The sequence below is a fragment of the Arthrobotrys flagrans genome, assembly GCF_004000055.1.
Source record: "Arthrobotrys flagrans strain CBS H-5679 chromosome Unknown unitig_1, whole genome shotgun sequence".
In the NCBI taxonomy this organism is placed as follows: domain Eukaryota; kingdom Fungi; phylum Ascomycota; class Orbiliomycetes; order Orbiliales; family Orbiliaceae; genus Arthrobotrys; species Arthrobotrys flagrans.
This window is the reverse complement of record NW_027137556.1, coordinates 1,975,045-1,990,085: the sequence shown is the minus strand read 5'-3', so window position 1 is coordinate 1,990,085 and position 15,041 is coordinate 1,975,045. Positions and strand designations below refer to the sequence as shown.

The following is a 15,041-nucleotide window of genomic DNA, read 5'->3' as shown; positions in this document are numbered from 1 at the left end:
TCTTTTTCTTTCTTTAGATCTTACTATACTTCCTTGATCGTTTCTGATCTGGGTAATCAGTATGCTATCGAACGTGAAGTCTTTGCTCCATACCCTTCGAGCTTCTCGAACCATTCTTAAGATTCCTCTGATATGTTGGTACCTGAAACGACGGGCAACATGAAAATTCCCATGTCTTCCGGCTGCTGCAGGGCGACATTCCTGTCCATCGATACCAAACATGCATACATGTACTGTACATTGTATGTACATCAAATTCTGAGAATACCACATGCCCATGACAGTGTATATCTCGATTCTGATAAATAATCTACCACCCGTCTCGGTACGTAGCTAGTCTCTTCGTCAGCATCGGTATACCTGATACACCCTATACCCCAGCCCATCGGAATTCTAAGAATAGCGAATGGACCATGGCCGATGTCAAAAAGTCTTGAATAAATGAAAAAGTACACACCCAAGCTAGACCTATATCGGAGGTCTCAATTCGAATTCCCACGGTAAAAGGTGCATGTCGACACACCGGCGGCCTGACATGACATATGCACGGTTTATTTTTATTTTATCCTTTTCGGATGATCTTGTAGGTAGCATAAGCAAACAGGGTCCTGCAAAAGGTTTCGAAAGTTATATGAGCAAAGGAGCATGTTCGATTTGTTTTCAATCTTCGACATGCATATTTACGTTAGTTCTTCCACTTGCCCTTCCATTCCTCGCCACAACTATCCATCGTCCGGTATGACGAGCTCCATCAAGTTGACAGGGCACAAGGCGCTGTTTTTTGTATATTTCTGACACCGGAATAAGCCTAACCATCCATAGCAGAACAGCAGGCCCATGCCTGATGCATGTGAACTCGAATGGCAAGTATAGTATACTCTGTTTCGATTTTTCTTTCCCGTCTGATATTGATCTAGGAAGTACTCTTTTGTGATCATACAATAAAAGTTCGTTAGAGAAACAGACAGTAAAAAACGAAGAGTAGAGACAGTAAACCCGCTCGATCTTTCGGCCCGATCGAAGAGAAAAAAAGAACTCAAAAAGAGAAAAGGCTGAAGATAATAATAACAATAAAAAAAAAAAAATAGGAATAATAAAAAGAGTAGTGAGACCTAATAATGCATACAAGAATCTGAAAATGAACGGGTTGTAACAATGTATTCAAGACCGTCTGAACCATGAATCGCGTTCAACCCTCCCTACCCCCGGCTCCTCGTGCTCTTGATACCCATTTTCTTCGTCCCCCCTCGCCACCTTTCTATTCTCAAGCTCATAACTATCATTAACATTTTCATTTTCTTCTCTTATGGCCTCACCCATCTTCCGTGCCTTCCGGCCTCCTAGCCGTACGTACGCAAATCTCGACTCTCTTCTTCTCTGGATAATCTCCTTCAACACCTCCCCATTAGTATTACCCTCCAGAGCCGAAGAGTTTAGCTCTTCAAAGAAATTAACGTTTGGCGTGTACGCTGCGTACTCCAGTTTCTTCTTCAGTATGGGATCCTTCTGAATTGCTTGGAAGTGATCTACTTCATTAGGGAAGAAGCTGGTTTTAATAGATCTGATGGAGATTTCGAAGATGATGCAGCATCCGAGGATCAGGAGGACCACTGTCCACCACAATAAATCGCGGCCAATGTGCAGCACGAATTCTTGTGGGAGGTAGTAGATCGTCCAGGTGTGGAAACCGTACCCGATGATTACAGCGTTCCAGAGGAACCAGCCGCCCACAGATATAACAAACACTGCGAGCGCTACTATTGTCTTGTTGTGCTGTTCTAAAAATCTATACGAAGAGGAAGGCGAAACGCAGTTAGATTGGCACCGCCCCTACGTGTTATGCGCAAGTTAGGTTTGAGTTGGACTTACTGGAGTTTCGTATTGACAAATATCACAACAATAGTGTAGATCAAGGTGCCAATGGAGTAGAGTCCTTGGTTTGGGACTATGATGGTCGTGTTATAGAGTGCGTTTGCGGTATACCAAATCAAGGCGGCTTCTCCAACAGCGAGAACAATCCAAGCAAGGTATGAGTACATGTTGAAGATGGTTCGCTTGTTGTAGACGTAAAGCTCGGGAACGGCAAGGAGAGTCTCCTGTTCAAGATCCTTTTCCATGATACCGAGGAAGATGATAGCGAGCGAGGTGAAGAACACGTTGTACATAGCCAAACTCCACTCTTCGTAAAGAGACGTTCCGCTAAAGCCGTTGTTTGGTTGGTACATGGCCTGAATAATGAAGAACATCATTTCCTATGGTATTAATGTTAGCACGAGGCAATTTTAATAACGGGATCGATCTTAAAACTAACTTTCCAAAAAGTCCCAAGGATGTATTTGCAGGTCCGCACATAATTCCATCGTCCGTGGCAAAGCAAAAGCTTCAACAAGAACCTGAACTGGGCTATCGAATAATCGGAACTTCTAGCGGCAGCCAAACCCTCCTTTCCGGTAATACCCACACCGACCTGGGCTTCTTGGATCATGGCAATATCGTTGGCGCCATCGCCGATAGCGAGTGTAACAGATTTCTTGACCCTCTTTCGGATCGATCGTACAAGACCGGCTTTTTGGTTAGGACTTGCTCTGCAGCAAACGACCGAGTCGACGATGATTGTAAACTCGAAAAAGAGATTGCTAAGGGCCTCATCATCTTCAATCACACTTAGGGTACTTCCGTCAACGACACCGACTGAGTGCGCTAAGTTATGTCTCTTGAGGATGTCAATGTAATCTCGAATCTGTGATTCAAGATCACCGACATCCTGATCAACAATCATAACCTCAGAAACATCCGTGATGAGACGGCAAGAATACCCAATATTGATAGCAGTTTCCTTCTTGTCGCCGGTAAGCATCCACATTTTGATACCTGCTCTTCGCAGCTTATCAATCGCATCTGGAACACCATCCTGTAATTTGTCCTCAATCGCAGTTGCGCCGGCGAATTCGAAGTCTCGCTCGATTTGTTCTGCTGCTTTATCAATCATGGCCTGTCGGTCTACAAGGCTCGTTGTGGCTTCATTGTATATTCTAGCCCACTCTCGATAATGTCGCTCATCTAGAAATCTATAACCGTAAATAAGGGTTCGCAATCCTTCAACCGCAAAATCGTGAATCTGGCTATATGATTGGTCGAATATGAAGCCGTCATTGGTAACAGCGCTTTCGTTGATATATGTATCAAGTCTCCGTGGTCGACTAGGGGTATCGGTTCGTGGTAATTCAAACGAGTGACCAGGATTTTTCTCGACAGCTGGTGAGTATGTATCGGTTCCAAAGCTCCGTCGACCTGTGTAACTTCTTCGGGGGGCCGTCCAGCTGTGCCTCGGGCTGCCCATGCTGAATCGATTGTGCGTAGGGCTTTGAGGAGGCATACTGGTTCTGCGTACAAATTCGAATACTTCCTGACTCTTCCGTTCGCGGTTCCGCTTCTCAACATCTTTGGAAGATCGAAGTGCCATTTCCTTGAGTCGGAGTAGTTCTGTCATGGTGGAATCTGCACCCTTTGAAAAGAGGCATATTCTACCATCAGGGCACCTAAGAATGATAGACATACGTTTTCGCTTACTGGTGAACTCGAGAACCTCCAGGATCTCGTACTTTTCGGTCGCGGGGCGAGTTCCTGCGCCATTGGGGTAAGTGTTTACGGTAACACTTCCAACTTGGCGGTCGACGTTCACATATCCGAGCTCCTGAGCAGCTTGAACTAAAGCAACTTCATCAGGCGACGATGCCTGATAAGTAATCTTCCCGTTTTCATCGGTTTCCGGCAAACAAGTATGGCAGAGAGCTAAGCAGAGAAGGAACATCTTCGCCCTTTGGGAGTATGCCGTCTCGGGATGCATTTGGATGTATGTCAACAGGTCCTCTGTCGACAATTCGCCCTCGCTGAGAACCATAGAAGCTCTTCTCCCTGGCTCCGAGGGTTGTGCATGTGGCCAATGGCCGTCTCCGATAGTGTGGTTTTTGACGCCTGAAGCAACCGAGCGTAACGATGCGTAATCAGTAGGTAGCCATGATTTCGGACGAGGTGCCTTGCTCTTTCCCTTCTCCTGGCCCTCGGTATCGGTAGTTTTTGGTTCGCTAGTGTGCGCCTCTTGCTCCTTCTCGGCCTTGGTAACGTGGGTCCATGGGTATCCGGCGACTGTCATCTTGCGGAATATCATAGTGTTATCGGTAAGCGTTCCGGTTTTGTCAGAAAAGATGAATCCAATTTGTCCCAATTCTTCGTTAATAGTCGTAGTACGGGCCTCCATGGGGGTATCGCTCTTTTCATCATACATATCCTGGTCAAAGAAAAGAATATGCTGCCCAATCTTAATAATTTCCAAACTGACGTAGAGGGACAGCGGGATGAGAGTATTGAACATGATGATGAATGAGGCCAGGATCGGGAAAGTTCCAACAGCTAAACCTTCGAGGTACCAAGAGTTTCGCTCGGTGGATTTTTGCCATAGTTTGTATCCGAGAAGTGAAATTCCAGAGATGAATATGACGACGCACATCACAAAGACGATGATGTAGTTGACAGATGTCTGAAGGGTAGGCGTTTTGGCACGAGGTCTCTTGTTGGCGCTATATCTCAATTAGCATTGAATATATATATACTAGCGGATTTGGCATTGCAGGCTTACTTCATGCGAATCTTTGTCTCCTCGCCGGTAAAAATGACAAGGCCGAGCGCACTCGGGGTATTTCTGAGAACACTCCCTCGGTATAAAATCTGAGAGTTTGTTAAAGGCTTGATTTCGCTTCCAATCTGAATCTTTCCTTCAAAATTGTAAAGGTCAGAATTCGGATCTTCAACGGTTACTAGCTCATCCTTCGCCTCCGCAAATCGTCCGTAGAAGTGCTCGGTAACATTTGGCAGAGCTTGCTTTCCCTTGAGGTTAGTTTCACCGTCCAAAGCTGAAGTCTCCACATATGCGATTCCTGTTTCGGATTGTGCTTGAATGAGCAAAATATCTGCCGGAATCATATCATCTCTTTCCAGTTTGACGACATCTCCCACTCGCACATTCTCCCATTCGATTTCTTCATAGTCTTCCCGAGCATCTGGTCCAGATCCTGATAACGATAAAACTTTTGCTTTTCGTCTGTTCTCTTTTCTGTCCTGTCGATATCTGCGAAAGTCATCGAAACCTTCCTTTGCCATAGAAAACGCGACGAACAGCGACAATGGAACGATTGTGGTTAGTCGACCGGTTGTACTGAGCGAAGGGATTAACTGCAATATAGCGATTATCAAAAAGTAAAAATTGGCGAGCTTGCTGAATTGGTATATCAGCTGTTTTGGTAAGAAACTCCATATGCTGTATCGGCTCGAACGAATGGTATTGTCGATATAGTGTTTGTTACCGCGACGTTCGTCTGTCAATTTGTTGGTTTTCCGGTTTTTGTAGACGGTAAAGGGGATCTTTCGGCCATCTTTCGAGGGCGGCAGGTCTTGCATCCGCAGCACGAACTTCATCGCATTGACGAAGGGTTCCCGTACTCTATCCATATTCGACATGTGCTGTTTCTTGTAGTCGTAGTTTTTCCGTCGAGGTTTTCCATCGCGTGTTCCCAGCGTTTTCCTCATGTCGTCGTTTGATGAGTTTTCCTGCCATCCTACTGTACTACCACCTCCATTCTCAGCTCCAACATCAGCGTTCCCATACTGCATCCCATTCCTTTCGTCGCCCATATCATATCCTGTTACCGGCGGTCCTGAAGCATGGTTATTTCTCCCCGTCATCTCTCAACTCCCGACAATGTGCAAAGAACCAAAAGAAACCCCAGCCAAACAAAAAAGTGCGAAAGGAAAGAAGCGATGTCGTTATATTCCAGCTTGTCGCCGACAGGCCGGGGAAAAGGCGAAGAGCAGCGTTAACGGTTCAAAAACAGGAAAAAAATTAAAACAACCTAAAACGTCGTGGCTCATCGGGACCTAATAAGATTCAACATCATTCGAGAGAAGAAGCTAAAGAAGAAGGAAGACACAAAATTCGACAACGGAAATTAGATGGGCAACGTTGGAGAGCAGAGCATGTGGTCTCGCATTTCGGGCTGTTTCGGTGAGATTTCATGCTGCGCCTCCCTACCACGCACCCCAAATAACAACCAAACTGGGCGAATGCGAATGCGCGAGAATTTGGGTTTGTGCGTGCGTTATCAATCTTCGATTCATATAGGAAGTTCAGAACCAGGTCAGTCCATGAAAGGGGATATCTTCCCAATTCTTGGTTGCATTGGAGCCGGCAGTTTGGTGTGAATTAGACTATCTCGAGACTACTGCGGACCCACATGACCCCATATCGCGACCCAAACGCCCATTTCGGTGCCTTGGGCTTGAAATCATCGTGCAGGGGACCGCTTGGCACGAAGGACCAATAAGGCCGTTGGGCTCGTTCACACCTTACCCCCTTAAGTACCACGTTTGCGAAGCAGGGCTAGTCTTGGTTACACATCCATCATTTAATGATGACGACAAAAAACCGTTCGATGCAGACGATTGCGAAGCCTCATTGCAATCCCGACGAGACCCGCATGATCTGATATAAATTGGCTTCCGACCAGATATTGGGTCCCAAGTACATGTATGTACTATCTTAAATGCATGCTTAGAGCGAACGACATTTCAAATGGTGCCACGCGGCCACGGAGTTTACAATCTCCGACCACGGGGAAAACGCCATAGGTATATAAGATAATCTGGTCATATCACAATGATGTGAATACGACCATATAGCACGAGTTAAATGCAGTGCCTTCGACACAAGCCTGCAGAATCGAGCGCTAGGATTACGTGTGATCGCATTGCCTCCGTCTTATATATCACCGCCTCCCTTACGGCAATACATATCTCCGCATCATGTCTCAAAGCTCTCGCGTTAACTTTGACCCCCCCCCTTGGAATGAAATCGACTGGATTGGCTTCCTTCCGCTATCTTAGTATCTACAGCTGAAAAAGCCAAGTTGCTCCTTTCCCGTATTTCATTTCAAACCTCCTTCCGCTATCTATATTATCGCCCATTCCACATTCCAATCACATCCAGCCGTGCCGGATCTTCAACCAACAGAACAGATCTCGGTCGACAACGCTTGATCAAGCGAGAGAGGGTGGTAGGGGAGGGTGTGAGAGTGAGGAAGGGACCGAATATGAGCAACCGCTGATCCGATCGATTTCGAGATATCTTCAACCTCCATTCCAACGCAACGCTCCGACTTCAGCTCTCCGAGCCGCTCATATTGGTCATTCTTTCCACTTGTCCAGTTAAAACCACAAAGTGCCGGGTGAAATAACCGCTGGAATCGGTTAACGCCGTCTACGGCGTATCTCTTTGCTTTCGTAGGAGCTTCGTCAGAGCTGTAGTCACTGCGCAACAAATCCAACGCCCATAGCTCCAAATGATGCAACGACCCTATCGGCAGGCTCGAGCATATGCATACGGAATACCTACAGCATATCAATATCAGACGCACTATGACGACACCCTGGAGTCCGATCTGTGTTGTCCCTGGCCGCATCTGGCGTTTCTGCCAGGAACGTTAACTACACCCGGCAGCAGCGTCGAAGCTGTTAGGTATTCTGGAGCATGGCTGGAATTAACCGTTCACCGCAGATGGCTTAGTTTTCAAGGCGCCTGATGTTGATTCATATATCTACCGGTTAGACGATCTAGATAATCGCTGAACACACCGGTCCGATCCGGACTAACAAAAAACCACCTACTCTAAAAAGGTGACAAAATGATACGCTTCGTCCAGCTGAGTAACCCTTCGGAGCTTGGTTGGCCGTTTTCAACTGCGTGGAATTGAAATTCTCCCTTTTGAACATCATCCGCGCTGGCCTAAAGGGGGCTTTTTGGAATGTTGTCCAAATGTCCACAAAGTGTATAAGTGTACCTTTGGTTAAACCTATTTTTGGCCCCCCCCTCCGCATGATCAATGGTACGAGATTTTAAGGTATGTCGGAGGTATGTGTATGAGACTATGGCTATCGGTTAGACTTCTTTTAAATCTGTCCCGACGGCCGACTAGATATAGATCATCGAATTTGAACCGGACTCCGCATTCCCCTCCTCTGTTATTCGCTTTATCGTTCGCATTTCTTCAAAGGACATATACTGCAGGAGTATAGGACAGCCTATAGGCATTGGCATTGGCATCCGTGGCTTATTATGGATATTGGCGTACTTGCATCATGCGAGGAATGTGCTACACGATAGCGACATGAACGATCGTAATTAGGGCCTTTGGCAAGTAATTGACGATTGTGGTCAATATGTTAGATCGGTTCGAACACTACATTTTTAGGGTCCGACTGAGCCTAGCTCGGACTGGACGTTAGGCTTACAAGCACCTATCAGCGCATATTTAGGCCCTCCGGTCGGAATTAACCTTATAGTCGAAGCCTGACGTCGTTAACGCATGTGCGCATGTTTACCTGTCCTGCGGAGGTTGCGTCCGAGGCGGCTACTTTATGCGCACCGTTTGTGGCCGTCGCCATCCAATCGATGCTTTGTAGCCGTTCGGATCTTTTTTTTTTTTTGCCCGCGTGCACCTTGACGATATCAACGCTCCTTTCGCTTACCGGGATATAAAATCCAAGGCTAAAATAAACCCTCCCTGAAATTTCTAGCCGACCATAACTCGATGTTATGGAGAGCAAAAGCAAAGGCAAGTCCAATCCAAAGGAATTCTCTCGGTTCGATATGCTCCGCCGTTGGTTTGTTGGCTGCTAGCAGCCACGTTTCTGTGTTCCTCTCCGCGTTCCACTCGCTTGTTCGGGGAATAATTAGGACGAGTTTTGTGTGTTTAATGCCTCAGCTCATATATGGGGTTAAGGACCTTTTCTTTGTGACCTTTTGGAGCCTTGAGGGTATGACGAGCCGTGTACGGGTGCTTTTTGGCCCCGGCATTCCATACTAACAGCTCAATTCTAAACCCGCATACCTCGCTGTATACTGTACTGTTATAAGGGCTTAGCCGACGATAACATTAGTAATCAGCAAAATCGATGGAGGAAGAGGGAGTTGGGGTGGTGGGGATATTGTTGAGGCTGTAGATTCTTTTTGCTTGAGGTTGTTATGAGAAAATGAAAAACAGAGTCACCCATGGTTCCAAAATGCCGCGTGCACTTTTGATAATGGGTATTACATAGATGGAATGAGGTGACCATCACGATCCCATCTTCCCGAAACCGTAGCATCGAACGAACATCCCCTTTCCTTGAACACAGAACACAGGCGGATCTGCAGTCGGAGCATTGCCAAAGCATCAGTGGCGACGGGACTAGTCAATCGTGCGATCAGGCAAACAGATCCGCCTTCCAGCTAAAGGTTGCCTGTCAAGCGAAGAGGCGACGGATTGCATATGGCGAGCATTAGCTTTGGCCAAAGGAGAAAATGTTAGTGAATGTTAGGGAAGGAACTCTTGGATGTCCGCGTTAACATCGAAGGGAGTGCACCGAATGGTGCGGAATTGCCGATGCTGGAGTTCCTTTGGACATTAGCACCATCCTCATTCAGCTGAAATTCCAGTCACCACCGCCACACCGAACCAGCTGGACTAGACCTTTTCGTTCCGCTCCGGAGTTCATGACATCAACATCTAAACATGTTCCGTTGCGCTGGGGCTTTATCCATCACCCCTTTCCTTGCGGAAAAACCTCGATTCCGGAATAGCCATACGCTGAGAAAGAAAATAAGTTGTAAAGGTCCATCATTAGTTTGTTTTTGTGGGGTGGAAAGTAAGGACCTGCGTGCCAGCGACGATTTTGGGAGACCATTCTGTCGTTCTTGATGAGACATTCTGGCTACCCCCGAGCGGTTTCCCCCCTTGGGTCTCTCTTGACTCGGAAAGCGGCAGAGTGTTTAGTGGTTGAACGCTCACACGTTGAAAAGCTTAAAGCTGGGTCGGCTTGCTTGCCCACCCCTTCTTTTGACAGCTGCACGCTCAAAGGCTTGCTTTGCATATATAAAAAGATCTTCAGCATTGGTTTCCGGATTGCATTTCCTTCGGGCAGGTTTTTCAGATCGATAACCACCTTATCCATCCATTACTTTTTGATACCTAGACCAAATCAACATCGATCATATCATCAGCTTCGAAAGCCACCAGCACACATGCCATCCCGCTAAGACAACAAGGAGAAGGTACGTACCTGCAATGCGGTGCATTATGAAACCTGTTTAGCGGGAAAATCACGCATTGGAACAGCTGATGCAGGGAGTTTCGCCATCGTCCCAGAGGAGAGCCATTATGAAATGAATAAACATCCATCCCAGGCCAAGGCCTTCGTCGACGGTTCGAATCAGATTAGTCTCTGCACCGCGTTGATGTCTACTGTCACCTGTATATCCGAACCCCTCCCTGCCTCCCACTGTTGCGTCTGCTGGGAAAGAGGTATAATAAACAGATAGACAGATACAGATCTTGGTAAATTAATTTTGAGAGAGACCCGCTCGCTCGTTTATATCCGGCGGGTGTCTGTATTGTCTGTCTGTCTGGGCAGCTAGGATTTGTCTGACTGTCATTGGCGGTTTGGCGTCTGGGAAGATTGGATTGATTATTGCCCATTGCAGCCACCCATTTGACCAAGAAGAACTTTCCTCTCCGCTCGCACCTTAATTTCTTCCCCCGTCTGCTCTTGTCCTTGTCTGTCCTTATTCGTACCAGCCATATTACTTCTTTCTTCATTTCAACCTCTGTTTCCCTCCTATAACCACTCACTTCACTCACTCCCCCATCGTATCATAATCATCTTTTTTTATTTCTCCTCCTCCTCTCCATCTCTGTCTTCAACTGTCATCTTCACCAACATATCCGGCATCGAGCTTGGTCTGTCCTTCTGACTTTGCTTGTTTGTCTGTCCGTCAGTTCGCAGCATTGACTCCATTGTACCGAGTCGAGGTTAGTTCAATCACTGGTCCACGACCTCCTCCCTTACATACCCCCTCCCCCAAGAGAAGAAGAAAAAGGAAAAAAAAAAAAAACCCTGCTGGTGCTGCTGTGCCTGCTGGTCTTGCCTCTTTGTTTTTCCTTCTTTCTGTTAATATTCTGCTTCTTTTGCCCCGAACTTCCAGAACCAACCTGTCTCGACTTGCTCATTTTTCATTTTCAACTGTCATCCTCTCTTTGGTTAATATCATCCCTAGCCCCCTCCCCCTAACAAAGCTCCTTTGCTTGGGTTTGCACTTACTTCAACTTCACTATCCTTATTATTGCTACCAGCCTCTCAACTAAATAATCTCATCCGCCCTCGCCTATCTTTGATTTTCATTTTATTTTATTTTTTTATTTGCTGTTGCTTGCTTCGCTTTCCTGTTTTATTATTTCGCTATCAGTCAGCATCAAGTAAAACGACATCACCTGCTGCCACGAGGCAGGAAGAAAGCGGGAAAAATCCTAACTCGGTAGCTTCTCAACAGGACCCTTTCCACAACATACATTCGACCAATCCTCAACGATCCTTCTTCAAATTTAGGAACCTGTTCCGATCATCTTCACGTCTTCTCGAATTATTATTATTATTATTATTATTATTTTCGTTTGCTTTCGTTGCCGTTGGATGTCGACGTCGATCCTCCAGCCTCTCGAAAGCCCCCGGAAGTAGACGAGCAAGACCGCTCAGATACTACTCATCTCGCTCCCCATCAAACCCTCAACCTCTTCACCTCACCAACAAGGTCTTTACCCAATATCTCCACCAGAACTATTAAATCATGAGAGAAGTCAATTTTAGCATCCCGAATGTCAACAAGGCCTCCGTCGGAATCACCACTGCCCTTTACGATCGTCGGGCACTGGACTGCACCTCCACTTTACCCCTGATCAACTCATTAAACCATCTCGCATACCTCACAACATCCTCCGCCCGTATTCGTGACATCCTCACCGTCGATGGAGGTGTCGAACGGCTGGTCTGCATCCTCAAAGAGGGTCGCAGCAAGGATTTGATGAACATGTGGAAATGGAATCTTGCCTTCCAATGTGTCGTTAATATCGGCGTCCGTGGATCGGAAGATGTTAGGAAGCGTGTGGTCGAAGCGGATATGGTCCCCGTGATCGCGACCATCCTTGACAACTACATCCAGGTTATGGAGCGGTATCGTTTGAGAAACGAATCCGGAGTCAGGAGAGGCCTAGGTGCTGGACACAATCACAATACAGCACCTTCGCTGAGACCACGGGAAGCCAGAGCGTCCTCTGCCTCTTACTTTGAGCGCACTGCCGAGCGCGCCGGTTCCGTATCCACAGAGCGAGCAGCTCGCCGACAACCTCCTCCCCCATCTATTGAAATCCCAGTCCCTTTCCCCAACGCTCTCCCTAATGATCATGCTACGCTAAACTCCGACTCGTCGGTGCCTCTCACCGCACCAACCATAACAGCCGACCGACCGCTCCGACCGCATCATCACAGGAGCGTCTCCGAACTCAGATATCACGCAAACTTCCCACAGATCACATCTATTGCGCCAACAGCAGCCCAAGGCTTCCCCAACGGCAGTAATGCGTCGCAAGTTGCCGACATGTCAGAGACTTTCGGATTCCGCCCGGTTAGAGATGCGGATAGGCTCCCATCGATGCTATTCGGTCAAGGAACAGCCTCACAGCCGGAGTCGCCAACAACCCCGAATCCTCTTTCTACGGGTGTTTCCGTCTCCATCCCTACAGGTGGGACCAGAATGTCCAGATCTACCAATCGACCCTCGATTAGACATACCCGGTCGATGTCGGATGAATCCGACGAGGTTGAGGCAAATTCGGACGAAGTTTCATCCAACATCTCCGGTGGCGTCGAGAGCGGAAACGAACCCATCGTAGGCATTCAATCGGGTGTCACCGTCTCTATCCGCTCCACCGAGATGCTTGTGGAGACGGATGATACCCCGATGACCATGGATACCCAAGCCGGTGCCGACGGGCCAGACGCTGAAACCTTCAATATCACGCATAGATCGCCAATCGATGGCAGTATCATGGACCCTTCTAATGACGCCACCGAAACGCCAGGGTTCTCACAGCTCATCAACCGCACCAGCCCGAACCCGATGACCATCCAACCGCCGACCCAGCTCGCCGGGCTTGTTCCAAATAACCCATCCTCTCAGCAAATCGTCCTCCCATCTATGCCACGCGAGGATGATGTCCTTATGTCACTTCAGCTGCTTGCATACGTTTCCAAGTACACGTATCTTCGCACTTACTTCCAGAAATCTCACCTCGTCCCCAATCTCTCCATCAACTCCGAAATCCATCTTCTCGATGAAGCCGATGGGAAGACTCCCGTCCGTGCACCCGAACCACCAATGGAGGAGTACTTGGTCCCGGACGATTTCAACATCTTCCCATTGGTGGAGAAATTTACGGTTCGTCACCATCCACAGGACATGCAATACTGGGCCGGTGTCGTCATGAGGAACCTCTGCAGGAAGGACGATTCCCGCGGCGGAATCAGACAGTGTGCTTATTTCCAGTGCGGGAAATGGGAGGAATACACACGACAATTCGCGAAGTGCAGGCGCTGCCGACGAACCAAGTACTGCAGCAAGGACTGTCAGAAGAATGCCTGGGTCTATCACAGGCACTGGTGCGTCGTAGCTGCCCAGCAGTAGCTTGGATTTACTTGATTTTCCTCGTTCGATTACGGATGAGTGTACTATGATACGACGATTACGAACTTTTGTCTTGTTTATATCTCCTTTTCAGCGCATATTCCTTTCCACAGCACTTGGGGCATCTGGTGTTTCTACTTCCTGGCGAACAAAAACCATGCACAGCATTTACCGGTCAGTGGCCGCGGTCAACACTCCGCTACACCGTTTCTCGAAATCCATTTTTAATGAAAGTTCCTACCATCCCCATTCCGTTGTCTCCTATCTAGCATTTTTGGCTTCCTGTCATAAAGCAAACGATGTATCCTTTTTATTCTTTTCTCGTCTCTCGTTTAGCGAGTGTTCTTCATGCAGGTTGACTTGCGAGCCAATCCTGCGCACTACCGGAAATTCCATGTCTTTCTCTATCATATCTTTCAGATCCATCTACTATGTTAAACGGCATCATACATCCCCCCCTCCCTCTCCCTTTCATCTCATATTCCACGGCATCTCTCTTAAACCACCGAGCAACCTTTCGAGCACTCAAAACAAAAACCAAAAGGGCATCATCTTTGGAGTACTGGGCAAGAAATCCTGATTATATCTTTGTAGCTGTTCCAATCCATCTTGTCATCTTTTTTTTGGCTTTTCTTTTTTTTGTCTTTCGGCACCACAGTAATATATTATACCAATTTGTTCTTTTTGTCTTGATTTGTTACATTGTTACATCCCATCCTACCTACCTGACCGTGTATTTGAAACCCGAAACTTCTCTCTATACGACGGAATAAGGTTGATGGATTCTGTAATATACTAGCATTTTGATACCTTTTTTTTCATCTCCCTCTCCGATCTTTGTTTTTTTCTGCAGTGGAAGCCTTTGTGATTTGAACTTGCATGTAAATGGTTTTTTTGGTCTTCTCTTTTCTTGACATTTCGTTACCGGATGATATCCTCGTGAGGAAGTTGGCGGACAATTTGATACTCAATACACCTATACAGACATACGTACACTCCGGCATACCTTCCTCCGTTGTCGTAAACCCTGTGTAGCACTTCTTTTATCCGTGGATATGATAGCTTCGGCTTTCGACCAAAGAAACGTAGACATGTCCATGGTGCAAACTTGCGTACCAACATGGGGATTTATGTGAACCCGACAGCCAGGTCTGGGCGGCTGCTGGCGTGTGGCAGGTTTCCGGGCTGCAGCGACCCTGCATGAAATGGGACGGTCAAAAATAGACCGACCCCGATCATTCGCCGGTCGCTGAATAGGACCGGTTCTCGACCAATCTACATTCACTACTATTCGAGCGTCCCCGTGATTTCAGTCAGGCCTGAGCTGGATCGCATGCGGGCCTGAATCCTTGTGCTTGAAACTTGGTGTTGCGGCCGCGTGCTGTCGTCGCGCATAAACACGAACTGCGATTTCTCATCAACCTTCCACGATCGAAGA

At 47.3% G+C, this 15,041-nt stretch overlaps 2 protein-coding genes across 2 annotated transcripts; one reads left to right on the top strand and one right to left on the bottom strand.

Moving 5' to 3' along the window:
- Positions 1–1,161: 1,161 nt before the first annotated feature.
- DFL_008596 (uncharacterized protein) lies at positions 1,162–5,739 on the bottom strand (the record flags this gene model as incomplete). The annotated part of the gene is made up of 4 exons (XM_067638349.1): positions 1,162–1,786; positions 1,870–2,252; positions 2,312–4,577; positions 4,637–5,739. 4 exons carry the CDS (start codon positions 5,737–5,739, stop codon positions 1,162–1,164), a joined length of 4,377 nt encoding a protein of 1,458 aa, XP_067486246.1.
- A 5,971-nt stretch (positions 5,740–11,710) lies between these two features.
- Positions 11,711–13,603, top strand: DFL_008595 (uncharacterized protein; the record flags this gene model as incomplete). Its single annotated transcript, XM_067638348.1, has 1 exon — positions 11,711–13,603. One exon carries the CDS (start codon positions 11,711–11,713, stop codon positions 13,601–13,603), a length of 1,893 nt encoding a protein of 630 aa, XP_067486245.1.
- Positions 13,604–15,041: the final 1,438 nt, after the last annotated feature.